The 27,643-nt window shown below is 58.0% G+C and overlaps 3 protein-coding genes across 10 annotated transcripts; 1 reads left to right on the top strand and 2 right to left on the bottom strand.

Annotated features, from left to right (window-relative positions):
* Positions 1–622: 622 nt before the first annotated feature.
* Positions 623–2,707, bottom strand: LOC129736819 (uncharacterized). The gene has a single exon (XM_055720900.1). It carries the CDS (start codon positions 2,252–2,254, stop codon positions 1,274–1,276), a length of 981 nt encoding a protein of 326 aa, XP_055576875.1. The 5' UTR covers positions 2,255–2,707; the 3' UTR covers positions 623–1,273.
* A 1,617-nt stretch (positions 2,708–4,324) lies between these two features.
* Positions 4,325–19,733, bottom strand: NDOR1 (NADPH dependent diflavin oxidoreductase 1). Of its 8 annotated transcripts, none has more exons than XM_055720895.1 (15): positions 19,692–19,733; positions 18,498–18,632; positions 17,962–18,039; positions 17,435–17,532; positions 16,500–16,598; positions 15,724–15,825; positions 15,004–15,210; positions 14,532–14,653; positions 13,359–13,579; positions 12,873–12,980; positions 12,036–12,150; positions 10,973–11,119; positions 10,214–10,332; positions 7,576–7,670; positions 4,325–4,532 (listed from the first exon to the last, which is right to left on the bottom strand). In XM_055720895.1, the coding sequence occupies exons 2-15, from the start codon at positions 18,630–18,632 to the stop codon at positions 4,388–4,390; spliced, it is 1,791 nt and encodes a 596-aa protein (XP_055576870.1). In that variant the 5' UTR covers positions 19,692–19,733; the 3' UTR covers positions 4,325–4,387. The 8 variants fall into 8 exon arrangements, 6 of the variants coding, with proteins under 6 accessions (XP_055576870.1, XP_055576869.1, XP_055576872.1 ...); XM_055720894.1 differs by having other exon boundaries at positions 19,681–19,699; XM_055720897.1 differs by lacking the exon at positions 19,692–19,733 and adding an exon at positions 19,345–19,516.
* Positions 19,734–19,746: 13 nt separating this feature from the next.
* Positions 19,747–20,625, top strand: TMEM203 (transmembrane protein 203). Its single transcript, XM_005442011.4, has one exon. The coding sequence runs from the start codon at positions 19,877–19,879 to the stop codon at positions 20,285–20,287; it is 411 nt and encodes a 136-aa protein (XP_005442068.1). The 5' UTR covers positions 19,747–19,876; the 3' UTR covers positions 20,288–20,625.
* Positions 20,626–27,643: the final 7,018 nt, after the last annotated feature.

Raw genomic sequence — 27,643 nt, 5'->3', positions numbered from 1 at the left:
CAGGAGGACGGGGCACGGTGGTGCCAGCCACCAGCCCCTCGGCAGGGATGGGCAGGGTGGGGGTCGAGAGGGGAGACAGCACAGGGGGACGATCCAGCATGGGGTCTGCGTAGAGCTTTGCAGGGCACTGAGAGGAGCCTGACAGTGATAAATAAGGAGCAGCATGCTCCAGGCTGCAAAGATGGGTGCCGGCACCGCAGAAGACTGACCCCCCCCCCCCGGTGGGATCTTAGGAGGATTGTGGGGCTCTGACACCCCCCTGCCACCCACTGCCAGCCCAAAGGTGGCTGGAAGCCTGGAGCCATCCGCATCTCCTGCCCCTCGGGGTGCAGATGACCCCGACAAGCAGCTGCCAGCCCAGTGCTCTGTGGTGTCGGGGAGCAGGGGTGCGGAGGAGCTGTGCCCTGGCCTGGGCATCGCCTGGCTGGGACACTGCCCCTGCGAGAGATCGGCTGCCAAGTCCGAAGCAGAGCCCACACCCCGCTCACCACCCAGACACTCCTGCCGCTGGTCCTGCTCCCCGGCAGCCGTGGGCAGGTCCCGTGGGCACAGCCCCAGTGCCGCACTCTCTGGGGGCTCCTCACCTGTGGTGCCCCGCTGGAGCTGGCTGCCAGCACCAGGCTGCAGGGGACCGAGCCGTGTTTGCTCTCTTATCGCCACGAAGCGCAAGGCATGAGCACGGGCTGGCACCACTCAGCCGGGGCTGGGAGGTGTTGCAGTGGGGGCTTGGGGACCACTGCCTCACCCCGTCCCCTCCTTGCGTCACCGCTGGACCACAAGCGGACATGCTCAGCCTGGACCAAGCAGTGAACTCAGCTGGACACAGTCATGGTACAAATGCGAGTCGTATTTTCACTCCACGCTGGGGAACCCCAGTCTGTCTGTCCCAGGGGTGTGCAGTGCAGCTCACAGCACAGCCCCGCTCTGCCTGCGGCGACCCTCCGGTTCCCAGCCCCCCACCAGAGACATGCCCACAGTGCAGGAAGGGCTCCCGCCCCATCGGCCCCTTCACTGCTGCAGTGACGTGTCACCCAGTGTCCGGTGGGGTGCAGGCAATGCCCAGCTTTGGGGTCACCTCCCTCAGCTGCCCACTGCAGCTCCTCCGCTGCCTCAACTGCTGCAGGCTCACTGGCAGTGCCGGAGTATCCCAGGCCCCTGGGTTCACAAGCTTGCTCCCAGGCTGGCATCACCACCCAGCAGCAGCCCCAGGGGCAATGCAGGAGCAGGACTCCTCTCCTCACGCATGGCCCAGACTGCAAGCATGGACCCAGCACTACTTATCGAGGATGAGGAAGAGCAGCACCATCAGGACGATGGGAAGGAAGATGAGGAGCAGGCTGAGCATTTCGGCTGCCAGCAGCAGTGCCAGCACCAGGAGGTAGCAGCAGCGGCAGCGGTGCTCCAGCCGCCCCAGCCCACGGATGAGGCAGGGTGGGTACCGGACACAGGGCAGGCACCCGAACATGCGGCTGGTGTGGAAGCGCACCTGGAAGCGATGCTCGAGGGCACCGGCAAGGCCTGGGCGCCGGGGTGGCAGGGCGGGGGGCCGGGGGGTGGCCAGGGCATCAGTGGAGCCAGGCTGAACGTGCAGCAGGAGCAGCTCCTCTTGCAGCTTGCAGATCTCCCACTCCAGCATGGGTGTCTTCTGGCGGCAGATGGGGCAGCGCACGCGGCCGAACTCAGCGCCGGCGGCCGTGTCCATGATGGCACGCAGGCAGGCGTGGCACAGCCCGTGGTTGCAGTTGAGCAGGGCCAGTTTGTGCCGCTGCTCATCGTAGGGCTCCGTGCAGATGGGGCACTCGTCCTCGCTGCCTGCCAGCGTGTGGCACGGCTCTGCTGCTGCCACCGCCTCATCGCTCGATGTCTCCTCTTCCTCGCCGGAGAAGCTCAGGATGGAGCTGGAGGCGCTTTCCAGGCTGGGCGACCCCCGCCATGGCGCCAGGCTCCCCCCACGGGGCAGGATGGGGCTGGTGGCGGCAGCAGCGGGAGGGTCCTGCCCGGCAGGTAGGGAGGCACCTTGGGCAGGTGGTTCGTCATGCCCAGGCAGGAGCGACTCCGTTGTGTCCTCTGACGGCGGCGGGTTCCAGCATCCCCAGGCAGTGGTGGGTGCCTCTCCGCAGAGCAGGGGCGGCTCCCCAGGGCCCCCCGACCCCGCAGTGTCGCTCTCATCCTGCTGCCTGGCACAGCCTTCCCCACCGGCTGCCTGCACCGGCTGGGGTCCAGGCTCTGCCTCCTCGCCCACTGCCAGCTCCATGGGGGCAGCTGCCCCACCCCCACCTCCCTCACCTGCCACCCCCCCGAGTCCCCTCAGGGCTGGGTGCAGGATGTGGGCGCTGCTCCAGGGCAGGAGGTGGCCTTCAGCACGGCTGCCAGAAGGGTTTAAAGGCAGCAGCGTCTGCACAGAGTCCCGTCATCCCTCCAGCACAGCTTGGGGTGCCCTCCCAGACCAACGGGTCAGGAGCCCCTGAAGTGGGGTGTGTCCCCATCACCCTCACCAATACGCCATCCCAAGAGGGGCATCACCGTGAGCATCCAACAGCCACTTCCTCCTCCTCTTCTTCCTCCTCCCCAGCGCCGACACAGTACTGACCCACCACGGTCCAGAGGAGAGGGCAATGAGCTGGTCGCTGCCAGGTGCTGCCTGCTGCGCCAGCGAGGGGTGCAGGCAGCTGCTGCCTGCCGTGGGCCAGGCAGGGCTGGGACTGAGCCTGGCTCTAACCAGTCTGGTTTGTCAGCTTCTGGAAGCAGCTCAAATGCAGGCAGCCCGGGGCAGGCAGCCATGCCTGCGCCAATCAGCTCCCGCAAGAGCCGGGGAGGAGCTGGGCCCACGGCCGCCTCTTCTCCTCGCCCAGCAAAAGTGGAGCCACCTCGGTGGCCAGTGCTCCCCAGACCGCTACCCATGGGGCATGGCATGTGCCCTGCCCTGGCCCAGTCCAGCCGCCCAGCTCACACCCAGTATAGCACACCGGCATGGGTCCTGTGCTGCCCCGATCCAGCCACCCAGCTCACACCCAGTACAGCACACCAGCATGGGCCCTATGCTGCCCCAGGACAGCCCCCCGCGACCAGCTCATCCCTGTCCCCCAGGTCCATCCCTGTCCCGGGCCACCTCGCCTTGCTATGCTCTGCAAGCAGCTTGTAGGGCTTGGAAGGAAGAACACAGCTGTGTTCCCCCGGGAGGGAACAGTGGCACCAGTGCGATGACTGCCCTGCAGCAACTCTGCGCTGGCCCTCCACTGGCCCTGGGGACACTCAGCCCAGCCAGGGTCTGCAAGTGCAGCAGCTCCTCACAGCAAGGCAGCACTGGCAAAGCAGCAGGGTTGGGAGACCGGAGAAGCATCCCATTCCCACTCACTGTGGTGCCATAGCTCGAGCAATGCCCTGGGGCACACTCGCCCATGCAGGACCCCATGATGTGGTGTGTGGGAGGGTGACTGGGTCACAGACGTGGTGTGGCACCGCTGTCCCAGCCTGCTCTCAGGGACTGTCCTCAGCTGATTCATGCCCTGGGCCCTAATTGCTGTTTACACAGTGGCACAGAGTTCATCGAACCAGGCGAGGAAGGTGGTGGCACTGGCCCCACTGGGGCACCAGAACAGCTGGGAGGGCAGATGTTCCCAAGGCTGCCAGGGAAAGCACTGGAGGCTGCCCACCCCCCCGGCCCAGCTGGAAACAGCTCCTGGGATGGGGTGAGGACAGGTCCAGCAGAGAAGGTGCTCAGGGAATCGGATAACTCAGTAGGAACTGGCACTCGGGGAGCACAGACTTTTGCATCGGGCAGGCTCGGGAAGATGAGCTGGCAGCAGAGACAGAGGGATGGAAACTTCCTTACTGCACCCATCCCCACTGGCCTCAGCCCTTGGAGACAGGGGGAACAGGTCTGTCAAGCCGGCCTCCTGCAGCAGGTGCTGCTGCCGCTGACTAATGCCAGGGTGGAGAGACTCCCATGCAACAGCTCACTTCCTCTAGGTCCTACCACAAACAACGGCTGCTGCCAATGCTGCAGCTCTAGCAGTGCCCACAGGTGCGGCTCACCCAGCACGAGCACCCCAGGAGCTGGAGCACACGGAACAGCAGCTTGGTCTCATGCAGGAGCCAGTCAGCGGCATCCCACGCCAGACTGCTCACCTCTGCTCTGGCACAGCGTGGGCACGGGGAGCCAGGCTTTAACCACACCAAACCCACACCCCCAGGGGACAGGTTCCCCCTGCCCACCATGGCCCTGCAGCCATCAGGGAAGGGCTGGCTCGGTAAATCCAGCCCCTTTGCCAGGCCCCTGTTTTGGCTGGGATAATCGTGGCCCAAGGACGATGCCAGAAGTGGATCATTCTTCTGGCTCTTTTATTCAAGCAGAGTTCATGGGCAAGGTGGAGGCAGGGAGCCAGGCTTACGACCAGGTTTCAGACTGGAAGCGCTGGGACCGTTCCAGGGCTGTTAAATACTCCTCTGCTTCAGAGGGTGACAGGCCACCTTCCAACTGTATCACCGACTGCAGGGCTTCAGCCACTGCCGCTGGCATCTGCTTGGCATTCCTGGAAGAGAGAGTAGGCAGCACGATAGAGGGCAAGCAGGAAAAATGAGGGCATATCTGCATCTCCAGTGCTCTGGCAAAGCAGCCCACGAGAGCAGGGCAGCAGTCCCTGCAGCTGACCCCACCGTCCCTGGCACACAGCGCAGGCTGCTGCTGCACCACAGCAGTGGGAACCTGCCTCACCCTGCAACACAGGCTGCCTGGCACTGAATAAATGACAGCCTTCAAGAAGCAGCTCGTACCACTCCCTAGAGAGCAGTGCCGTTATCCACACAGGGATTTTCAGGGCTGGCATTTGCAGGCAAAGATGTGGCCACAGTACCCAGTCCCTGGTGAAGGAGCATCACACAGCTCAGGAGCCTTAATTCTGGCCCCCATATTGCTCCACTTCCCATCCCCCTCATTAGAAGGACACAGGAAATATGTATGAGTCCTAATTTATCGGCAGGAGGGCAGGAAACTGTCCTTTCATCTCGGGAAACACTCAATGTAAAAAATGTCTGATCCTGAGCTGGGTAAGATGACTGCTGCGAAGGAGCAGCCGCTTCCATCCATCTGCTGCCACCTTTCAAGAAATCTGAAAAGATTGTTTTGATGGTGACATTTGTAACCAAAGACAGTTTAAACCTCAAAATAAGAGAAATGGTGAAGAAAACATGAGCTTCTACGTAGAAAATACCCCAAAACAACTCAGCACTTCCAAGTGCATTATTTCTTATGGGAAATAAGAAAATCAGACTTTTTCCTGGAGAGAGTTTCATTTGATGAACTGACTCTGTGATAAAAAAAAAATCTAATAAAAAATTTCCCAGCCTGCTCCAATTGGCACAAGAATCTGGCAACGTCCTTGCTGTTTCCCAAGAATAAGGCAGAATTCTGACTTGCTTTTGAAGCTGATTAACATCCCAAAATACACAGAAAGGAGGTCTTCTTTTTTTGGAAGAGTCTTACTGTTTCTGAGTCAAGCACCGATATACAAGTACAGTGTAATGTCGTCGGGCTTGTGATGGAAAACATGTCAGATATCTATTTTTTGCAGAAAAAGAGACACATTTTCAATCTTTTTGCCCCTGGGCAAGATAACCTGGGTACAATCACAGAGAAGATACAGCCCTGGCTCCCCAGACCCTACCGCAGCCAGCAAGGGCCTGACAAGGCAGACACACCGTGCTACATAGCCCAGGGCCACTGCTCAGGGCCACACAGCTCAGGATTCGCTTTCCCCATATTTCTCCTAGCATAGCTGAAACTGTGAATACTATTTTTAGGGGGGAATAAAGGCCACTTTCAGGCTAGACCAGCTGCACCCCTGTTTGACAACCCACTGGCAGTTCAGAGTCTGCGGGTCAGGCAGGGGCACTGTGATCCCGGGCATCGATACACATGGTGTGGGCTGTTCAGGATGAGTGGGAAAGCGCCCACTGCAAACAGGACAGGTGCCACTTGTACAAGGAGGATGAGACTCCCAGATCCCACCTGTCTGATCAGGGCTGAGGATCATCCCATGCCAGGGACAAAGACCCCAGCGAGGTGGGTCTCAGCGCAACCTTCATGTCTAAAACACCCTCGTGACCACTGCAAAATCCTGCAAGGGGGACTGCTGCGCAAGCCTTGCTCTTTGCAAGATACTGATCCTTTTTTGGCAGCCCCCAGGGTGTCGCCATCAGCACCAGAAAGTAGCAAAGGGGACAGAAGAAGGAGAGGACAGAACCATCAAGACACCATGCCCAGTGGTCACCCAAGAGCTGCCCAACAGTCTCAGCATTTGGACTGTGGATGGAGGCACGGCCCCAAGTCCCAAGTGCAGCTTGACGGAGGAAATCAAACCCGAGCCCCCGATCCACGGGTAGGAATGACGAGCTTGGGGTAAGTGCCCCAGGAAGCCCTGTGACACAGCAGGGAATGCCAGACCAGGCAGTAGCGCTGGTGCAGCAGTGAATGACAGAGCGGTGGGCGGCCTGGCCTCTGCTTCCTGGGCAGTAAACAAAAATCTCCTTCTCCCAGGAATGCAGCGGGGCCAGTCTCACCCTGCAAGGCACCAGGGAAGTTCCTGCTCTTGTGGGAGACAGGCAGGAAAGTGCTCCCTGCAATTGCTGCTTGTGTCAACAGCAAGGCACGAGTTTGCACAGTGCTTTCTAGGTCGTGGGGTGCACGACAAAGACCGTCGCCAGCCTCTCGACAGCTCAAGGAGCCCAAACCATTTCACAACACTTGCCCCAGGCAGCAAGTGAGCAGCCTCCTCCTTGCCATACAGGCAGCAACAAGGGCAGGCAGGTTAAGGGCTTTGCCCAGGAAAAAAGCTACAGAGCTTGGAATGGAGCTGCAGATGTTCTGCCTCCAAAGGCCAGACCTCACCTTTTAGCCAACAGTTCAAGATTTCCAACCAGCTCAAAGTAAACACCTGGTAAACTGTCAAAGGAAGCAGGCTCCAGTGCAACGTGGCTTGTCCCTGCCCCAGGAAGGCAGTTTTGGGTGCAAAGAGCTAGCCAGAATGTGCTGAGGGGCCAAAAGCTGTTGCTCACGAGCCCCAGCAATGGTGGAACCCTGGTATGCTGTGCTTTAAAAGCCTCCTGCCCACATGAACAGTCACAGGAACACCACAAGCCTCCTTCCCCAGTTTCACAGAGACCCACTGGAGGAGACGGGTGTGGAGAGACCAGGGCCCTCCTGTTGTTACGGATTTGCCATGGGTGAGAAGCCAGATGGCCCACTGGCAGACAATGCTGGTCACAGGCACTGGCAGTTGGAGGGATGGGCACACAGAGTCAGCTGAAGTAGCTTTACCACGATTCCAGCTCTGCCCCTTCTAATCGAAGCACAGAATAGGTGAGAAATGGCCCTCAGCCAGGGCTTGCAGCGCAGGACGTATGGAGAGGAGGAATGAGCTGGTCCCTCTACACCAGTCCCTGGAGCCCCTAGAGACCTGGAGGGTGTAGGGTGTGCTCACTCTGGAGGCTGAGCTGTGGGAATGCCTCCAGTAAGGGGGAGCAGCAGTGACATGCAGCCTCGCTACCACAGCGCCTGTGTGGAGACCTCTCACTCACCCAGCCAGGTAGACATGAGCGCTCCTGCTGCTCAGCAGCTCCCACACCAGCCTTCTGTTCTCCTGGATGCGGTGCTGAACGTAAACCTTCTCCTCCTGCAGGGAAACACGGCACTGAGCCCACCCAGCCCTGGCAGCAGCCCCTGGGGACTGTTCTCAGGGGCTGTTTGCAAAAGTGCAGGGCAGCACAGCCCCCCAGAGCAGGAAGCACTGGGAGAAGCAGTTGGTTCCACTATTGCACAGGGAAGGGGATCCCCTCACCTCACGTCAGCAAACTGGGATGGGTTGGTGGGAGACGGGTGCAGCAGCAGGAGCTTCACTGGGGAACACACCCCAAGTAGCCCCCTTGAAACCTTTGGCTTCCCCCTGCCTGCTCCAGCTCTGATGAACAGCCTCTCCTGCCTCCCCTCTCCCAGCATGGGCACAGGAGGCTCTGTGGCTTCTCCCGTGCCCAGGCTGCTGCAGGGCAGAGACCCTTCCCCACATCCCTGGCTGCTGGTCCCAGCCCTGTCACCTGCTGGAGACCTGAAACAGCTTGGAAGGGCAGAAAGCTGGGAGGGACGGCCTTGGTCCCACTCCCTGCCTCCCTGCTGTGCATAGGGACTGGATACAACAGGCTTTTGGCACAGCATAGCCCGACCAAGGAGAGTTCCCAAAGGGTTAATCCACAGGACTTCACGCATCCAAGCAACTGCCTACGGCCCTGGCTTCTGCCCAAAAGGAACACCATTGCCAACATGCCTGAATTCACTGCCAGCACTGACGGCTCCTCCACGACAAAGGTGACACTGTGATGGAGGCCAGGCCTTCCACCCTGCATCCCATCACACCGGGCTCTGCACAGTGGTGAGGTGAGCTGAGCCAGGGCCGCAGCCTCCTCCCGAGGTCCTCCTCCCTCACATCCAGCCCCAAAGGCAACAAGGCTCTTGCTGTGTCTCAGGCTCCCTACATGCTGCAGCCTGGAGGTGTGCGTGGGAACAACCCCAAGCAGCAGCCAGCCCTGGCTGTCACAAGAGCTGGTCACCGCGTGGTCAGCAGGTCCCACACGGCTCCACGGCACAGCTTTACTGCTCGGACCGGCCGCCGGCGATGCAGGAGGTAAGCAAGCCCATCACAAGCACCGACACAGCCAGCCGGTAGCTCGGCTTCAGCATCATTAACATTAATCAGCTAAGTGCTGACAGAGGCTCTGTTGAGGCTGGGGCTCCAAGCAGGTCATTTAAGGACCTGCAGCTACCTAGAAAGGAGAGCACTCCAGTGACAAACTCGGGTCACGATATCTCAGCTAAACCCCAGGGCATCCTGCTGAGAATTACCGACAGTCGCATTAGGCTGGGATCAATCAGTCTGCACCGTGGGGCAGATGTGATGTGACAGAAGGTTGCTGCAAAGGGAACCTTACGAAGAGGGAAATCCTGCTCAGCATCCCAGCTCCTGCCAGAGTCATTGAAAACCAAGTTTTTGATGAGTTAACGTGTGTGGTATCTCCTAGAGCCATAGGTACAATGGCCCAACGTGGCACATCCTACCTGGCTGTGCTCCTGCTCGCCTCCCTGTGTGGCACTGCATGGACTCAGTGGCAGAAGACTCTCGTGACAAATTGCTTCACCCCACGGAGCAGGCAGAGAAGGGAGGCCGGGAGGCACACTCCAATATAAGTCCTGTCCCTCCAGAGCCTGCGAGGGCAGGAGGAAGCTCTGGGGCCACTCTCCAGATTCAGGGAGCAGTACGTCCTCCCTTCACTGTGTGAGCCATCAAGAAAAAAGGCAGAGTGGTCATCCCACAAACCTCTGCAGTGCTGCTCCTGTTCAAAGACTTGGAAAGCCTTCACAGAAGCATTGAACTCATGCCTTACAAGTGACTAGATAAAAGATGCTGGCTTCATGTCAATGCATGCACACAGTCAGGAGAAAAGGACTGGTGCAGCTGAGCTACCCAGAAATACCCACTCCTCACTGACCCTTTTTATCAGATCTCTGTTTCAAAGGCAGGCTGAGCTTTCAGTGCCATCAAGGGACAAGGCAAGGCAGTGAAACAGAGTCCCAGCCTGCAAAGCCTCTCCGGCAATGCAAAAAGCCCTGTAGCCCAGAGCGGAGGTAAGAAAGCTGCCCACCAAAGACACTGCCTGGGAAATAAGGGAGCAGAAGGGCTGAGTCGTGGGGGTGCTTGTACCTCCAGGGAGCTTTCTCCTGTATGGCTGAGGCACAGGGAGGGCTGGCATGAAGACCAAGCTCCTCAGCTGGCGATCACAGGCACACAATGGGGCGGGTGGCACTCAACCGAGAAAGGTTATTGCCTGATGACCCCTCCAAGAGCCTTCGGAGCCTTTTATCACTCACGTGGTCCAGCCAAACAAAGCTGGCTAACACCTTATCTGCTCCAGTGCTTGCCAGCCCTATCACAGCAACCCTTCTAGCTCAACTCAGCCAGACATGTCTTGGCTGGGCAGTGGCAGTGCCATGCTGGTGGGGATCCTGGCCAGCACCGAGATGGGGTGGGGGAGCGAGGTGACCGCTGTGTCACCCCACCAGGCCCTATGCAGGCCATGCCAACAGGTATAGGGGCCAGAAACACTGGCAGAGTCCCATCAGTGCTGCCTGAGATGCTTCTGTATCCACCCTCCTCCTCTGGGAACTAACCTGGTCCCTGGAGAAAGCTGTGAAGAGTGTCAGCAAGCCCCTTGTCACCAGCTCTTCCCACTCCGCCTGGCAGTAGAAGTCCTTGGATTTCTGGCGGCAGCCAAAGAACAAGCAGTTCCCTGCAGACAGCAGACCACAAGGGCTGTGCTGTGTGAACCAAATGCCTTGCAAGCGTTGGGGACTGTTGGTGCCCATGGGACGTGTGGCAGAGCCCCAAGGCTTTCACCTCTCTGCTGCGCCTAGCTGACAGGCCTGGAAGAGCCAGCAGCCGTATGAGCATTAAGCCAAGCAAACTGTGGTAGCCAGAGGCCCCGGTGTGCTGAAAAACCAGAAGGTGGGGGGCGGGCAGGGCAAGAAGAGCTCCCCAGGGCTGCCTGTTCCCCTCCACAAGCCTCAGCTGCCTGCCAAGATCCACAGCTGAGCCAGGGGAATGAGGATGGGGCAAGGGGGAAGGCATGACTCCTTGTATAGTGGAATATGAGCTCAGTAACCCATCTCCCCTCGCAGAGAGCCAAGAGCAAACCTCTGCAGAGCCCTGCCCCAACCCAAGGAGCCACCCTGCAGCACAGCCTGTGAATAACCACACAGGCTGCACACATCAGGTTCTGGTGCTCACCCACCCCAGAGTCCAGCTCAAACACAGCAAAGCTTGGGCCCGTCCAAACCCTCAGGAGCCCCCTGTCCCCCTTTCCCATATGTTTAACACAGACCTGTCTGCAGCAAGGGTCATCCCAAGTCCCTCCCAGGACCATCCCTCACCTCTACGTCCTTGTGCCACCCGCTCCTGTATCGCTGCTCGGAAAGGTGCCACCCCTGTGCCAGGGCCAATCATGATCACGGGGGTCTCAGGGTCAGCTGGGAACTTCATTCCTCCTTTCTTCACCCAAAGAGGCACCCGGACATCACCTGCAAAACAAACAGACCAGCTAGCATCACCCCACCACCACTGCACCTGTGACATCCTGCAGAGGGCAAGCGAAGCATCCAGGTCTTCCTGGATGCTCAGAAGATACAGACAGCACCTGGCTTACCACCACCCCAGCACCAAGGCACTGTCTCTGCAAGCACCTGAGCGAACCCCAGAGCAAAGCAAGAGCCCCACTTCTCTTCACACCAGCTGGTGCCAGGGAAGACAGTGGTGGAGGTGAGCAGAGATTTCAGCCTGGCTGTTGAGTAAGGGAGGGCCAAACTTGCCTCCTCTGGAAGCCAGAGGAGAGGTGAAGATCCCCGTACAGATACTCTGAGAAGACCCAATCCTGCCCTGGAGTCATACAGAACAATTCTCTACCATCGTGCAGCATGAAGACCCTGCAAACTTGTCAAATTTGCTTGGGGACCCAGATGGATGTGTCTCACTGTTAGAGCAGATGAGCAGCACACACAGGCTTTGGAGGACAGGATGGATGGGCTCAGAGGAAGGATCGTCGTTCCCAGAGCTGGTGCTATGGGGCTGGAGGTGTCCAGCAGTCGAAGCACTATCAGCTCCAGGACGCCAGGAGCAGCCCACTGTGGGACAGCAGGGCATGCTGATGCTGGGAGCAGGAGGGTTGAGCAGCTGGGAGAAAACCAGGAGCTCAGGGCAAGCTGGAGGAACATGCCATGCTCTGAAGAGGATGGGAGCACAAGGAAGGACAGCTATGGTGAGTTCAGCCCATCCTGCCAAGCCAGTGTACTGAAGCTCCCCATGGTGGTGGTGCTCCACCCAGGGTCCAGGCAGCTCCAGCACACAGCCAGCACACACGCAGCTCCACCGCAATCCCACGGGATCAGTAGTGTGTTCTGTGGCAAGCACACAGGGTTCTCACAGAGTCCAAGCAATTACCTTGCTCTGGGTTGAGAGAAGCCAACCAGGTAGAGCAGAGACCACGTCGGGGTTTGCTGAGCCGCGTCTTGTACTGCACTACTGCCATGAGGATCTGGATCCGGTCAGGGTGAGCCTGTGTCCAGACAGGAGTCACGAGAAATGAGAAGACACCCGGCCCAGCTCTGCAGGAAGAGCCCACTGCCTCCTCCAGGGACAAAGCCTGTGCTCAGCTCCTGCCAGGGCATCTGCAAGACTTGTCCCAGCCTGAAACACCCACTCGGACACAGAATGGAGCACACTCTTACCCAAAACCTTTGCAGTGGGGAAGAGGGTTTTTCCCGAGAAGCACTGCTGTGGGAAGGCCCTGCACAGCTGGCAACAGTGACAGAGGCTGTCCAACCCAAGAGGCTCCCATGGAGGACAAATGCCACTCGTGCATGGGCTGACCTCTGCCAAGCCACCCGGGCCAGGTCCCGCTGCCACCTCCCGGCAGCGGCAGGAAGCAGCACTCCCCCTTCCATGGCCACACCACACGGGACACTCGAGTCTCCACCGCACCACATCCCACCGCTCCCTGTGACGAGGACACCAGACCTCTGGAGCGCACTGGGCCAGCCCCAGCTCTTGCAGGGCCACCGGAGGGCAAGCGCCCTAACCCGGAGGCTGGCACAGCCCTGGGGTTTACACCCAGCATAGCAGGCTGCCGCAGGCTCACAGCGCGGCAGCAGTTCGGGTGGGCTGTGGGTGCTCAGAGGGCCTGGGAGTACAGCCTGAACATCTGCGGCACGCACCAACGGTCAGCCCTGGCCCTGCCAGACCCTCAGCTCAGAGCCTGACGTGAGGCTGAGCTCTTACCAGCATGGAGGAAGCGATGGAGAAGGCACGGGGTCTGATGCGAGGGATGAGGTCCAGCAGGTATTCGGGTGGAATAGCACACGTGGTGTGAGGGAAATCCCACATGACCTGCAATGCCAAGGCTGGGTGAGAACTGGTACACCCCAGAAGGCATCCTGCCTGCTTCTCGGGGTGTCAGCGGCTGTCCCACACTGCTGTGCCACGCTGCCCTCGACCAAAGGCACCGCACAGGGTACCTCTGAGCACCAACCGCACTGTCCCACTGCCCTCCTCTCACCCCCAGGCTGCAGCACAGGGCCCACCACACAGCCCAGAAGGATTTGGAGGTGGTCTTAACCACCAGGAGAAATCCAAGGACACCAGAAAGTGGGTGAAGTAGATGAAGTTCCCCAGCCAAGAAATCATGGCTGATCATCTGCCTGGGCGCTTTATGCCACAGCACAGCCCTCATGAAGTGGGTTTGCCACGCTCCCCCCCCAGCCTTACCTCGAGCGTGCTCCTGCGGGGCCGGTTGCAGTAGCTGTATAGTTCTTCCTGGCCCTGCGCAGAGCTGAACTCCTGCAGCTTCTCCCGCTCCAGCTCGTTTGTAGAGAAGTAGGACAAGAGCTCAAAGAAGGAGCGTCGTGGCACACAGGAGATGTCCAGGTAGTGAGTGACCAGGTGCCAGATGGTGCAGGGCTGTGGCAAGAGGGCAGGGAGGGATGTACCTGCAAGGCAAGGCACAGGGAAAGCTCAGGGCCAGCACCGGGCTGGATGCCTGAGCACTGCCCACCTGCTGCCCCCACAGTTCTGCCACTCCCCAGGCACCCAAATAAGGGCAGCCCTGCTGGCTGCAGGCACCCACAGGTTGCGTGAACGTGCTAGTGAAGCCAACTTTAACTACTGCCATTGTTGCTCCACACCTTGGGCCTGCACTCCCTCTTGCTCTCCCCAGCTTGCTTTCCAAACCCACAGGTTTGCAGCAGAGAAAGTCAGCAGTGCTGAGCTGTCCCTTTATGCAAGTGCTTTAGGACAATCCCTCATCCGTATGAGTCCCACCTCACCCACACACAGTGCAGTGTAAATAACCAGCAGTGTCATATATGTCAGGCCTGTTCTTATCTCCTATTTCTCTCCCAATGGTGTGAGAAGCAGCCTGGATTCCTCTTGGGTTTGCCTGCCAGGCAAAAATCCCAACACTGACAGACACACAAAAGATGGAGGAGGAACGGGCACTCAGGGGAAAGGAGAGAAAACTCTCAGAGCCACCAAGAGGTTGCTCTAGTTGTTAATGCTGGTTTGTGGTTGCAGAACCACCTGCAGAAGGTCCCTGGGGTGCAGGCAGAGCGGGGAGACCTGCATGTCCCAGGCAAGGAGGCACAAGCTTCCCAACTTCAGGTTTGGGAGGCTACAGGATCCTCCACGCTCTGTGCTGGCGGCTGCAAAGGCACAAGGCAGCCTCAGCACTGGCCCTAATGCGGGATCCACGTGTGTGCAGCGCTGGGAGGGAAGGGGAGCCCCCCGTACTGTGAGACAGGCAGGTGTCCTGTACCCATTAGCCACTCCCAGCTCCCTATTAACCAGGTCTACAGCAAAGGCAAAGCAGAGCTTCAGGTGGGCCAGAGCTCAGAGGCTGTCCTGTCCCAGCAGGGAAGGAAAGGAGTAGCAGGCAGGACCTACCGGGCTCCGTGGGCTTCAGCACAAAGCGTCTGTCTGGGTCCAGGCGCAGGAGCTGGCAGAACTGCTGCACGTCTTCAGGGCAGTTCTGGGGCTGGATCATCACCACGTCCCCTGCACTGAACCTGTGGAAGCAGCAGGACCTGCCAAGCGCAGCCAAGGAGCAGGCCCATGGGCACAGCACCGCCATCCCAACCAGCACCTGCACCAGGGGGGAGGCCACAACTCTGCCAGATTTCCAGTGTCACTACCATTGTGCTCTCTAACCTAGCTCTAAAGACAAGAACTGGTCCACGGGCAGGACCCACACTGCTATACACCCCTGACTTTGTCATGGAGGGGGACAGTGCAGCAGGGACCATGCCCACAAGGCCATAGCCTCAGATATTACTGAAGGAGAGTGGGAGAGAAAGGCAGGCTGTGGGACACCCCAACCCACACATCAAAGCCTGGGGGAAGTCAGGAAAATTCTCACGTGATGCCTGAGCCCGTGACATCAAACTCGATGAGCCGGACATCCTGGAAATGGGATTCTGCTGTCACCCGCTGATTAGACACCATCCGGGCAGCGAAGGGATGCAGCTCAGAGGGAACAGCCCTGGGTGCTGATGGCTGGAGCACGTCACCATTGGGGTGCAGGGAGTTCTCAGCCAGGTAGTGCAGGGTGTATTTTGGGGGCAGGCTGTGGGGAGGAGAGCAATGCAGCGTGGTTACCTCCATGCCACAGCTCCTCTGCTGCTGTAGTGCTAGAGGCTGGAGGCAGGGAGAAGCCTGAAGTCTCTCACCATACCCAACACTCATCATCCCTGTCCCCTGCACCTGGCTCACGGTAAGGGAACGCAATGCAGACTGCCAGGGGAAGGAGATCCCAAAAGCTCCAGAGCAGGCAGAGGGAGGCTGGCTGGGCATACACGCTCAGCAGGTCTGCCAAGGGCAGAGGCACATCAGGACAGCAAGATGGGCAGAACCCTGTTGGGGCAGCTAGCTACACACATACCCAGGGGACAAGGGGACATCCCATCCAGAGAGAGATGGGCCACCCATGGCCAAAGTTCAAGGGATACTTGGGACACCAGAAGCCGTGTGAGAAGGCTTCCTGGTCAAAGTGGAGCATAACTCCACCCTGGAGAACTGCCAAGGAAACACGGCATTTCATACCAGCCAGCTCCAGTCCCTGCCCAACCTGTGCACTCACCGTACATCTGCGCTGATGATCTCAAGGCCAGGAGGGAGAGGATACAAGGCAAGGATCTTGTCCCATAAGGCCAGGAGCCATGGATCAACCACTGCATATGGCCTGCAAGCAGGAAATTCGGGCTGCAGCAGTGCAGCAGCATCCCTTCAGGCTCATGTGCTGCTACCCCTGCAACGGGACAACTCTGGGCCACCCCTGGGCAACCACCTCTGCTCCCCTTTCGTTGCAGATCTGCTCCATGCCGTTCCCCTCCTGCTTCAGGTCTGGAAATGTCTCTGGCACCCTAAGCACTCACTTGCTCTCTAGGGCCCAACCACTGGCAGCTGAACAGAACCAACCCCTCCAGCACAACCAGTGGCAGTTACCAGCTCCCTGAGCCACACACAGCCTCTGCCCCACGTGAGGAGAACAGCAGCACAGTTCAGGCTGCTGTAATGCCACCAGGTATGTGGCAGTGTGACACAGCTGTCCCCTGGTCTGAACAGGACTGGGGCAGAGCCAGGAGACACTGGCACATGCTGGGGGTTGTGGGACAACCCTGGAGAAGGAAGTGACCCAGGTCCTGGCACCGGAGAGTTATGAGCAGAGACCAGCACAGAGAGCAGCAGGAGGCTGCTGGTCGTGTCTGGGGTGCAGGAGGAGTCTCATGGTGGGGAGCATCACGCTGCTGTCCCTGAGGCTGGGTAAAGCATACACAGCCCTGCCATCAGGCTGAGGACAAAACTGTAGTGCACCCCAGGGCTCCCCCTCGAGCCACCCCTCCACTGGGCTCTTACCCCAAGTCATGCTGGTCATCTCCCAACGCCACTGGCAGCAGAGGGTTGCCCCCAAGCTGTAGCACCCGTTTGTGCAGCTTCTTCGCAACAAAATTAAACCTGAGCAAAGAATAACCGCAGCTGCAGAGGGCAGGGCTGCTCTAGCAGAACAGCAGGTGCTGGCTACATGAGCCAGCACACGCTGCCAGGGTTACGCCAGAGCAGCACAGAGGCAGGTCCAGCCAGAGCAAGCACACACGACCTGGCCCTGTGCCCTGCCCAGCCTATGCCTCCATCCTGGGGCAGCTCAGAGAAGCAGCTGGCTGCCACTTGCTAGGCCACACTGGCTGTACCCAGCTCCCAGAAGGGACTCAGGAAGGTCCAGTTTCCCTTCAGGGCAGCTTGTGCCCCAAGCAGAGAAACACTTCCTTCACTTTGTCCCCTTACTGCCTCACAGAGCTCAGGCACACTCCCCCCGCCCCCCCCCTACCCCCACCCCTACAGCTCTTTCGGGCACATGGGAACAATCTTTTGAGACAGAACTGGGACCAACGGGGCTAGCTGCCACCTAAAACTCTGTGTTTCACGCCTCACGTTGGCTTGGTCCACTGAAATTGCTGTGGCACGGGCTTTCCTCCAATTCAGACAGAGAACTGAATGGCCGCAATAACTACAGGAAAATGATGTCTGACACACTGCAGCAAAGCATCTGCTTGAAGAGGCTGGGAGGAAAGAAACAGGCAGAAGCCAAATTCCTGGGGGTTAGGAGGGACACGGCCTGGTAGGGAAAGGATTTTTAAGGCTGGCGGGAATTACATTTAGTCTGAGCTGCTGCTCTACAATCAGACTCTGCCTCCCCTTACCCTCTTCATTCTCCAGCCACCGTGGTCTCGCCTGCAGCCAGAGCTGTGAGGAGCAGGTGTCACGGGCAGGCAAGGAGCCACAGAGCTGCTTACTTGGGATAGGAGGAGTCACCAAGGCCCAGCACAGCGTAGTCCAGCTGGCAGAGGGAACCAGGTGGCAGGTTCTTCCGGAACAGAAACCGCCAGAACATCTATGAAGGACACAACCTGGGAGTCACGCTGCTGCCAGGGAAGCCTTCCCTGCCTGCCTGTCCCTAGTTCGCCATTCACCCACCCACTGGGTCCCTCCTGTCCTCTGCTGAGTCCCAACTGAGTGGGGAGCATGGCCTTCTGCAGAAGTGACCCCTGAAAGTAGCCACCGCTACTACTTGCCAGGAGGGCGATGCTCTGTGAGCTCTCCACAAGGTCATGGCTCTTGCGATAGTGGGGCCCCTCTCAGCTGTTGAGCTGCTGAAACCTCACCAGCTCCCCGCCTTTGTCCCTTAAGGGACACAAGATGCAACTAGTACTGCTCCAAAGCTCCCCCCTCCAAAACAAACCACTGCTCAAGCTGCTTCAAGAGAGAAATCCAGTCACTGGACCAGGAATATAAAAGCAGCATGGACAGGAGCACATCCTACCTTCATGTTGTCAGGTGGGTCACCCTGGCCAGTGGTTGCACACACAAATACCACCAACAGCTCGTTGATGAGGTTGGCCTGTGGGCACAAACATGGAAAGGCACATTCAGGTCAGCAGCCTACAGACACGCGTCCCAGCTGTCCTGACACGGCTGCTCACATCGCATCGAGTTAATGGACAGGCCACACTCGGAATAAAACCCAAGTAGTGGCACAACCTCCTCTACAGGCACTGCAGCAGCATCTGCTGCCCACACACTGCCTGCAACATCAGCTCCTCGGTGCTCCTCGCCTTACTGGGTATGGCTGAGTATTTGTCATCAAACACGGACTCTATCCCAACAGTCATTGCTCAGTTTTCACACCCTTTCAGCTGAGTTAACACAAGCTGCCCTCAGAAAGGGCACAGAGCCAGGACCTGGTGAAATACAGCAGGTCACAGCAAGGGTGGAAGATGCCCAAGTGCCAGAAATGGGGTTGGTAGAGACGGAGCAAGACCAGAACTGCTTGGAGCACCCCTCTGCATCACTACTCACCACGTCATAGCTGTCCAGGGCGTCTACTCTGCACTGGAAGTGTCGTTGCTTGGCTTCTCTGCCAATTCTCTCGGCTGTGTCTTCAGCCGTCCCAGTCTGGCTGCCAAAAAGAACAAGGAGTTTCCGTTCCACCATCTGCAAGACACAAAACAAGAGAATTATCAGGAGGCAAAGGGAGATGAGGGAAGACAGAGCCTGACCCACTCTGGGCTGGGCGTCACACCAACACCCACCCAGGCTTCAAAGGAGTGCCGATGCCTGTGGGTTCAGGTGGCTTTCATGGGGTTGCTGCTGCAAACAGCAAGCACAGGGATAGTTTGGAGACAGCAGTGGGATCCAAGGGCCCTGGGATTTCTTTCCACCCCTGCACAGCATTGAGGGAGCAGCACCCCCTTCAGCGCTCCTTGTCCCTGCTGCCAGGGCAAAGGGAAGGGGCTGGCTTGGGGGTCTAAAATTCACATTTAGGCTCATTTTAACTGTCCCTATCACTGCAGGCACAGTGCACCCTAGGCTCAGCTGTTCCGCATTTCTAGTTTTAAGTGTATCTGTCTGCCTTGAAATCCCCACCTGAGGGGGCCTGGGGAAAAGCCTGAACGCTCAGTGAGAGAGATTACGAGCAAGACACACGCTGCTCTCAACTGTGCACTCTCAAGCAGCAAGGGCCCTGTGCATTACCAGCAATGGCAGCCTGCAGGGAATCCAACCCAGACACCTGAGCTGCAAACTGAGCTGCAAACCACCAGCGTCCCCGTGGACAGCATGTGCTGCTCTCCTAATCACTAGGAAATTAAAAAAAAAATTATCCAGAATAACTAAAAAAAAACTCTAAGGAGGGAACATTACTGGCCTCGTTACAAATCAAGTCCTGCACAGACGGGCTGCAGCATCAAGGGATGCCCCAATGCCATCAGGAAAAAGTTGGGGTTTTTTCCCAGCGGGGGCACTCTGGGATGCACATCAGGCCCGTCGGGCCCTGGGCAAGGCCTCGCTCCCCTCAGAGCCCCCGGGGGGGGGGCGGGGGGGGGGGGGGGGGGCGGGGAGAGGCAGGAACACCCCAACCCGGCCTGGGGCCGCTCTGGGTGCGCCCACCCCCTGCTAAGCGGGGGCTGACAGGGGCTGGGAGCCGGGGCGGGGGGTCGGGGGCTCGGGCCCCCCGCCCCGGTCCCCCCGCCATATAACCCACTGTGCACTCACCGTGCACCGTCCCCACCCCGCCGCTTCCGCTTGCGTCACCACGCAGCGACACGCCCCCTTGCAACGTCATCATCCTGCGCCGCCGAGGGGGGCCTGCCGAGGCCTGGTGAGGCGCCGGGGCCGGGGGTCTCGTCCCCCCCCCAGCCCCCCCAGGCAGCGCCCATGCCCCCGCGGCCGTCGGGACGATGCTGTTCTCCCTGCGGGAGCTGGTGCAATGGTTGGGCTTCGCCACCTTCGAGATCTTCCTGCACGGCCTGGCGCTGCTGGCCTTCTCGGTGCTCCTGGTCCTGAAGGTGGATGGCGAGGCCTCGGCGCTCTCCTGGTGGGTCGTCTTCGTCCCCTTCTTCGCCGCCGATGGCCTCAGCACCTACTTCACCACCATCGTCTCCGTGCGGCTCTTCCAGGATGGTGAGAAGCGCCTGGCCGTGCTGCGGCTCTTCTGGATCCTCACCATCCTCGGCCTCAAGTTCGTCTTCGAGATGCTGCTGTGCCAGAAGCTGGTGGAGCACACCCGGCAGCTCTGGTACGGCCTCATCATGTCGCCTGTTTTCATCCTTCTCCAGCTGCTCATGATCCGAGCCTGCCGGGTGAACTGACAGCGAGGGAGCCGGCTCCGCATCGCTGCCCTCGCTCCAGCTGGGGACGTGCCTGGCTCCCCTGGGCTCACAGTGATTGTCATCGGGCTTTTCCCCGTCCTTGTTTCTGTACAGAGTGGTAGGTGGCAGGTTGCACAGGGCTGGCGCTATGCGAGCAAGGGTCTGTAATTAAGCACGCTGCTGTATTGTGTAGCATCATGCTTCTTTGAAAGATCCTTTTGTGGCGCTTCCTTATTTCAGTTCACTCAGCTCTTGGTGTTAGTCTTGAAGTATCCTGCCATGCAAGCACTGTTTGATATGCCAGTTGTTTTATTTTAAAATAAAAATGCATGGAAGGATTAGTTTTATTTATAAAACTTTTTTCCCTAAGAAAGCATTTGTACTTAAAACTGCTGCCTGGAGAATGGGAATTACCTGGAGGTTGGTTGGTTGCTGTAGATATCCTCGTATGCCCCAGACCACTGCAGCCAGGAGTGCTGCAGCAGCTGCCTGGCCTGGCCTGTCTGAGGCTGCACTTGTAATGATGTGCTGCCTTCAGCAGCAAAGCTAACTTATTTCCATCTGTCCTCGCACTTCCCTGAGCACTTCGTGTCTTTGGTGCACTGGCCACAGGGCCATGCTCTGAGCCAGAGAGAACTGATGTGTGTACTTCTGAACAGAATCATGTTTTTTTCTTTGTAATTCAGATCCATTCCCTACACACCAAGGTAGTGCTGTTTGGAGGGCAGGGCACAGGGACAGGAGTATGCATGACTGATGCTGGTTGTGAAGCGGGGGTTCTCACAGAACCCTAGCTTCGGAATGAAACACTGTCCTGAAGACCCCCAGAAAGCATGAGTAATTCAGTATTCCTCAGGGAAGTGTGGATCAGCATGTTAAATGCCAGTGTCACAGGGAACTCCTGGCACCAAAGACACCTCGGCATCGCGTGGGTTTGGCTCCCACCACAAGGGTGTTTTGAACAGCGAATCTGCCCCTCGCCTTTCTGGCTCATCTTTTCATGTCAAGTGTTGCTTTGGAGCCCAGGCCCAGAGCGCTGGTCTCCTCCTGACACTGAGTTTTACAGACCTTTGTACTCTTGATGACGTTGACTCTGACAAAACATCTCCTGGTAGCTGGGGCTTTCCCTCCAACCTCAGATGCTCCCTGGCTTATCCGTGTCTTTGCCCCCATCTACCCAGCTCTTCCTGGTACCACCCTCTCTCCTCTGCTGCGCTCAGGATCTGTCTCATGCAGATAGGATCTGGAGATGGGAGACCTGCTGTATAAACTGGTTCTCCAGTTCAGAGTTGCTTAGCAGAGGCCTGAGGAGCACCAGGAACATGTTTGTTTGTGGACCTGATCTCCCCTGTGAGAGACACTGATGACAGTGAAACAAGCAGCTGCTCCTTTTCTCTCTAGAAAGCGGATGGGAACTGTGAGGAAGTTTCCCATAGGTGATGACGGTTGTCCTTTCACACTGCTGTCATGGAATGGTGATGGGAGAACCAGTGGCCTGGTCCAGCACGATTTGTAAGCTGACACAGATTTAGCTCAGACTGGGCCATGCTGGGGCTTTGCCCCTGATGCGCACTGTGACCTGCTCCCCGCCAGCCTCTGTTCCGGTGGCACCTGGCTCCAGTCCTGGCTTGATGTCCCCAGTGACTCTAGATGGCCCATCCTGGGGTGGCGCCAGGGTCCAGTGCTGGAAGTACAAGATGAGAGCATCCATTTTGCTCAGTCCTTGCACACTTAAATGGCACTGGGACCTGCCTCACAGGAGCTCCTCTGCTCCTGCTTCACCTTGTGATGTGGTTTTCCAGGGCTTGCTGTCACCAAGGTGCAGCCGTAATGTCCCTAGATGCTCCTCTGGTCTGTCCGCTTTGAGCCAGCTGTTTGCTTACAGGGGCCAAGCTATGGTAAACCAAGGACACGTCATCTGCGAGGAGGGCAGCCTGCTGCTCCCTGTCTCCTTCCACGTCACACTAGTGTGGGTTCATCCCCGCTTTCGGTGTCCCCATGCTGGAGTTGTGCCAACACGCCTGGGCGCTCCAATAATAGAGGCCATGGATGTTACATCACCAGCAGCCGCAGATAGTGCGTCACCAGCAGTCACTGCTGTGGGTCCAGGGAGGGTGAGAGCTGGGGTAAGGGGCCACGAGAGTGAAAGCAGGGGAGCAAGGCTGGGGCGGTGTGGGGGGACAGCCAGTGTCTGCTCAGGCACAAAGAACCAGAGCCACGGAGGGTGGGGGGCATGGTCGATGAACACGGAAAGGAGCAGGAAGAGCAGCAAAGCCTCTGAGTCAGGAGGGGACACTCACTGAGTTGCCTTGGGGACTGTTGGTGACTTTGGACTCTCCTGCAGCTCCCCAGCCACCCAACTAATTAAACAAAAGTAGGGGCAAACCAAAAAAAAAAAAAAAGATCAAAAGAATGCATCCATCAGCCTTGCTGCAACGCTTTGCAGAGGAACGGGGCTGTTTCCTGCTGCTGAGCCCTGGCGGGGCTTGCCCAGGACTGGCAGCCCCAACTTCACAAACAGCTGTGTCACCAGGGCGTGGTGCTCAACACAGGGGGACACGGTCACATCCACCTGCGTGCTGCCGAGCTCACCTGCAAGTGGCTTTGCCAGCATTCTGCAGCTGCCTTGGGGAAGAGCCAGCAAGTGGTGTTTCCCAGCCCTGCTCCTCTGAGGTAAGACAAGCTCCCAGGCACGTTTGGGGACACAGGGGTGGCACTTTGCCCACCTGTGGCACTGGGGGTACTGCCCTGATGGGAGTATGGGGGCTGCCTGCATGGCCAGGCGCGGTGGGGGTTGTCTGGCAGCCAGGACCAGCCAAATCCCTTCCTGGGACTTTTTCCTTGTGCAAAGGGGTCACCCGCTGTGCCCAGTGCCCCTAAGTCCTACAACAAAACTTCCCGGGGCATTTGCCCTTGCACCCCAGCAGCGTGCAGTTCTGGCACACCAGCCTGTGGACGGGGTGATGTGGCCACACAAAACTCCTGGGAGCATCCCCCCAGGTGAAATGCTGCTAGAGCCTCCACTAGCTGACACGGCTTGAGGGGACAGCCCCTGACACCCATCACCCACCCAGCGTGAGCCATGGGGTCCCTGGCCTGGGGAGGGGGCTCTTCAAGCCTCGGGCCAACAAGCTCTTACACACTGGAATGTGATCTGGCAAAGATAAAAATCTCACCTCTAAGTTTACTGTGCTGTGGCAGGTTGGATATCGCTGCCAGCTGGGTCTTTCCCAATCCTGACCGCAGCTCCTCAGCTAAAAGCAGGCGTTGGGGGAGTGCCCCGGCTCGCTCCCAGTCTGGAGGTATGGCCCCGCGGACACGCAGGGGCAGCTCCGTGGCTTCCCTATGGTGGTGCTGTGGACCCTGGTGGGTGTCCCAGCCCCACGCCCCCCTGAACCCCCGGGGCCAGCGGGGAAGGAGCCTCCGCACAGCCAGGCCTGGGTGCTGAACCAGCACCACCTGGACAGAGGGACAGTATTGACCCCAATCCCTGTGTCCCAGCTCCTACCGGGACAGGAACAGCTCCCAGAGAGGCATCTGAAACTGGGGATGGCTACACTGGAGGGGGATGAAGCTGGTGCGGCTATGTCCATATGCCTTCAGCTGCATTTTTGCTGCTCAGGGACAAAGGGACCATGGCCAAGACAGGCATGGAAGGAAAGCCGGGATGGTGGAGCATCTTTCAGAGGGTTGTAGGGCCAAGAGCAAGGCACCAAGATCAGAAAGGATCATTTTGGTTTATCATTTGTGGAAGATGTAGAGACAACATGTAGGTGTTAGGATTGGGAATTTTATGACATCCTGGATAGTGGCTGACTTTAGTGACCCCAGCATTGGGCTCACATTAGCTTATTGGCTTTCACAGCCTTTCTTGGAGTGGAGCTGAGACGCAGTGACCATCGGGAAGCTTCTGGCCGCAGGCAGCTCTCCAGCCATGCCAGGGGCCAGGGCTGCCCACACCTTGTTTTTTCTTGTGTCTGATAATTTTCACACACTGAAAGCATTCACAGCCACAACACTAACTCCCCAGCCAGCTCTCACCCAGGCATGTCTTTTAGGAAATGGCCTGATTCATGCAAGTGAAAGACTTTTATCACTAAATGGGCTGAAACACATCTGAAATCACTGCTGCCCGAGAGCCTGGCTCTAACACTTGGGTCACCCCAAAGCTTTACAAAGTACTTTTTTGGCGCAAAATCCCTAAACACCTCTGCAGCTGGGGTTCCTGCTCCTTGTGGCTGCCCCCCAGAACGTCACCCATACTGGGGGTTGCTGGGGGCAGAGCTGGCTTCAGCCCAGGCGGCGGGTGAGATTGGACACAGGGCTGCGCTGGAAGGTGGCTGTTGCAGGCTGCTCTAGTGCAGCTCAGCAGCATCCCAGCACCCCTCAACAGGGTTTTACAAGCAGCATATTTTTGCCTTGAAGGGAGAAGTCTCCATAGTTCCTTCTCTACCTTCAGAGCTGTCCAGACCACCACCGTGACTGCCCTGACCACGTCCATTGCTGGTGTGGTCCTCGTGCCACCTGGTGCTCTCAGACCTTTGCTGCTTTTCTTGCTTGTTATTTAGCACTCCCAAACAGCAATGGGAACCCTGACGCCACCTGGCTTCCCAAAGCTGGTGCATCCCTGTCTCCAGGGAGAGCCTGGCTGGCAGTTTGGGGTGGCAGCAGCAACATTTGCAGCAGATCAGGTCCTCTGGTTACTTCCTCCACCAGCAGTACATAGGCTTCATGTGGTGAGTGCTTGACACCAAATCATGATCTGGGATGTGGTAACAGTGTGGTTTGATTATCTCACACACAAACTAATTTTCTTCAAGATAAGAGGCTTGGCTGCCTGTGCCAAGTCAATCCTGCTGGGAAAATGAAAGAAGCCTGGCAGCCCTGACCAGAACAGCCACAGAGCCCTGCCTGTAGGGAGAGAAGCTGCGGGTCACCCCTGCCTGGAGCTGCCTCCACATGTGCTCCCCTTGGAGCTGTGGACCTGCCTGTAGTCCAGCTTGCCAGCTCTTCCAGAACCTCATAAACCCCTACTGGGACAAGCTCCAGGCTGGATGCAGACCTGGGGCACTCCCACCCATCCCTTCTTTTAGCAGCCCAGGAGATGCTGCCATGCACTGTGGCCAGTTGCTACGGTGTCACTAAACGTCCCGGCAAGGTCTGTCCTTCACTGCCCTTGTGCTCACATGGACCAGGGCCTTTCCCTGCTGGGCTTGCCTCAGGCTGGTGGCACCAGGTTTGCCAAAAGGCTGAGCCTGGCAAAGAGAGCCACATTCCTGGGAACGGAGACAGAAACAGCAGCTCAGGCAGTCCCGCTGCCTGGGATGAGTGGATGGAGTCACCGCAAGCCAAGGGAAATCACAGCTCCCATCCAGCTGGGAAATCATTACCTGTCCTCCTGGATGAAAGGCAATTAAGATATTACCTCGTAACCTCAAACTATTTCTTTACTACAGAAGGATCAGGAAAAGTAAACTGAAGAGTTGCTCAGCCCAGGTTTGGAGGCAGGGGCTGGATGGTTTGGTCAGCTCTGGGTGCACACAGCCACCACGCAGCGCCGCACATCCAGGAGGGATCGGGGCTGGCTGGTGCCTCTGTCCTGCTTTGGCATGTGTCCGCCTTGCTCGGAACAGCCCTGGCCCAGCCGCTGTGCACTCAGCGGGGGATTTCCAGACCTGGGAAGGTAGCGGACACTCATTCATCCCTTTCCAGTGAAGCCGTGTGAGTCCAAAGGTGATGTGTTGGGTGGAGATGGGAATGCAGGAGTGGTGGCACCCTCTGGGCTCCAGGCATCCACCCCCCCAGCACCTTCTCCCAAAGGAGATTGCCATGGGAAAAGGGACTGGCTTGGAGGCGTGAGCCCTGGCTGGGCAGCAGCAGCGTATGGCAGAGGCACCCAGCTCAGTGCAAGCTGCAGGTAGATGTGACCTGAGACAGAGAGCACCCAGGGACTGCTGCTCCCCGATTGTACAGGGTGGTCAGTGCACACAGTGGGGTGTCTGAAACCGCCATCCCTTCAGCCCCAGGGAAAGGTGCTCCGAGAAGGTCACCTGCAATGAGGGCTCCCCAGCACGCATTTCCCTTCTGGCATGGCCGTATTTGACTCAGCTGAGATAAGGCAGCTGGGAACTGGATCTTTCCATCGAGATCGCGCTAGCGATAGCCCTAGCGGCCTTTTATCAGGGAGCTGGATCAGCAGGAAGCAGCTTCACTGTATTGCCCAGAGAGAGCAGGTCCCCACGTCCACCAGCCCTTCCTGTCCCAGGGTCCCAAGGCAGGGGTGCCGGGGCTCTGTGGCTGGGCTGTGACACCCTGCCCACACCACCGAGCCTCCAACCAGTGTCCAGAGCAATGGGGAGCTGCTGGTGGAGCTGGGGGCTGGGGGCACCTGAGTCCTCTCCACTCCCTCAGCTCTCCATGGGGTCCCTGTGTCTGCAGGGACCCCCAAGCCAGGAGCAGCTCAAAGCTGGGTCACACAGGGGGAAGGGGTGACCACAGTCCCAGCTGAGCCATGACAACATCTTGGCCCTCCTGGCCTCTCCTTTTCTCCCCTGGCAAAGCTCAGCGAGTGTTGCTGAGACCTCCCTGGCAGGGCCATCCTCCTCCTCTGATGTGATTTTCCTTCCCATTGTAATAAATATTATTACCAAGGCACCTACCACCCTGATGAGTGGATTTTAGGGTATTGGATACTGGAAATATCACTCTTACTTCATAGACCTTGTAGAGACTTGTGATGGAAATGTTAGGACTGGTGAGACCATAGGAAGAACAGAAATGTGTGTGTGTATGAAAGCACTGAGAAACAGGGACACAAAGTTTGAAAGAAGAGGTGTGTGCTAACTGCCACAGGGCTCCTATGTGTGATTTCGTTCAAACAAGGAGGAACAACTCATCGGCTGAAGATAAGATGACAGGAAGATGCCAAACTGAGCCATAAATATACCTGTAAGACAAACGAGAACTGATATTCAAGAGTTTTGCATATGGCTGATGAGGTCTGAGATAAAATAATGGGGAAAAGATTTTCCATCAGTATCCACTTTCCAAAGGATATAAAAAGCGAGTCCAAGCTGGTTTTGCTGCGGGCAGTGAAGGAGCCCAAAGCCAAAGCAAGGACTTGCAAGGCAGCTCCAGGTGATCCCACACACTGCTGGGTGCACGGCGCTGGCAGGGCCAGCAGATGAGCTGGCCTTACATCTTGTAAAATAAAATCATCTTCTGCTTCTACAATATCTCACACTGAGGTTTTTTGTGCTTTTCCATGCTCGGCTCTGTTGGGTGCAGTGTTTCTTTTGCTCCTTCTGGACCTGATCCTTCCCGGTTAGTGGCGAACAGGGCAGGAGTGGGTGCAGG

Source organism: Falco cherrug, chromosome 9 (assembly GCF_023634085.1).
Source record: "Falco cherrug isolate bFalChe1 chromosome 9, bFalChe1.pri, whole genome shotgun sequence".
In the NCBI taxonomy this organism is placed as follows: Eukaryota; Metazoa; Chordata; class Aves; order Falconiformes; family Falconidae; genus Falco; species Falco cherrug.
The sequence above is the reverse complement of the archived record's forward strand: the minus strand, read 5'-3'. Positions and strand labels throughout refer to the sequence as shown.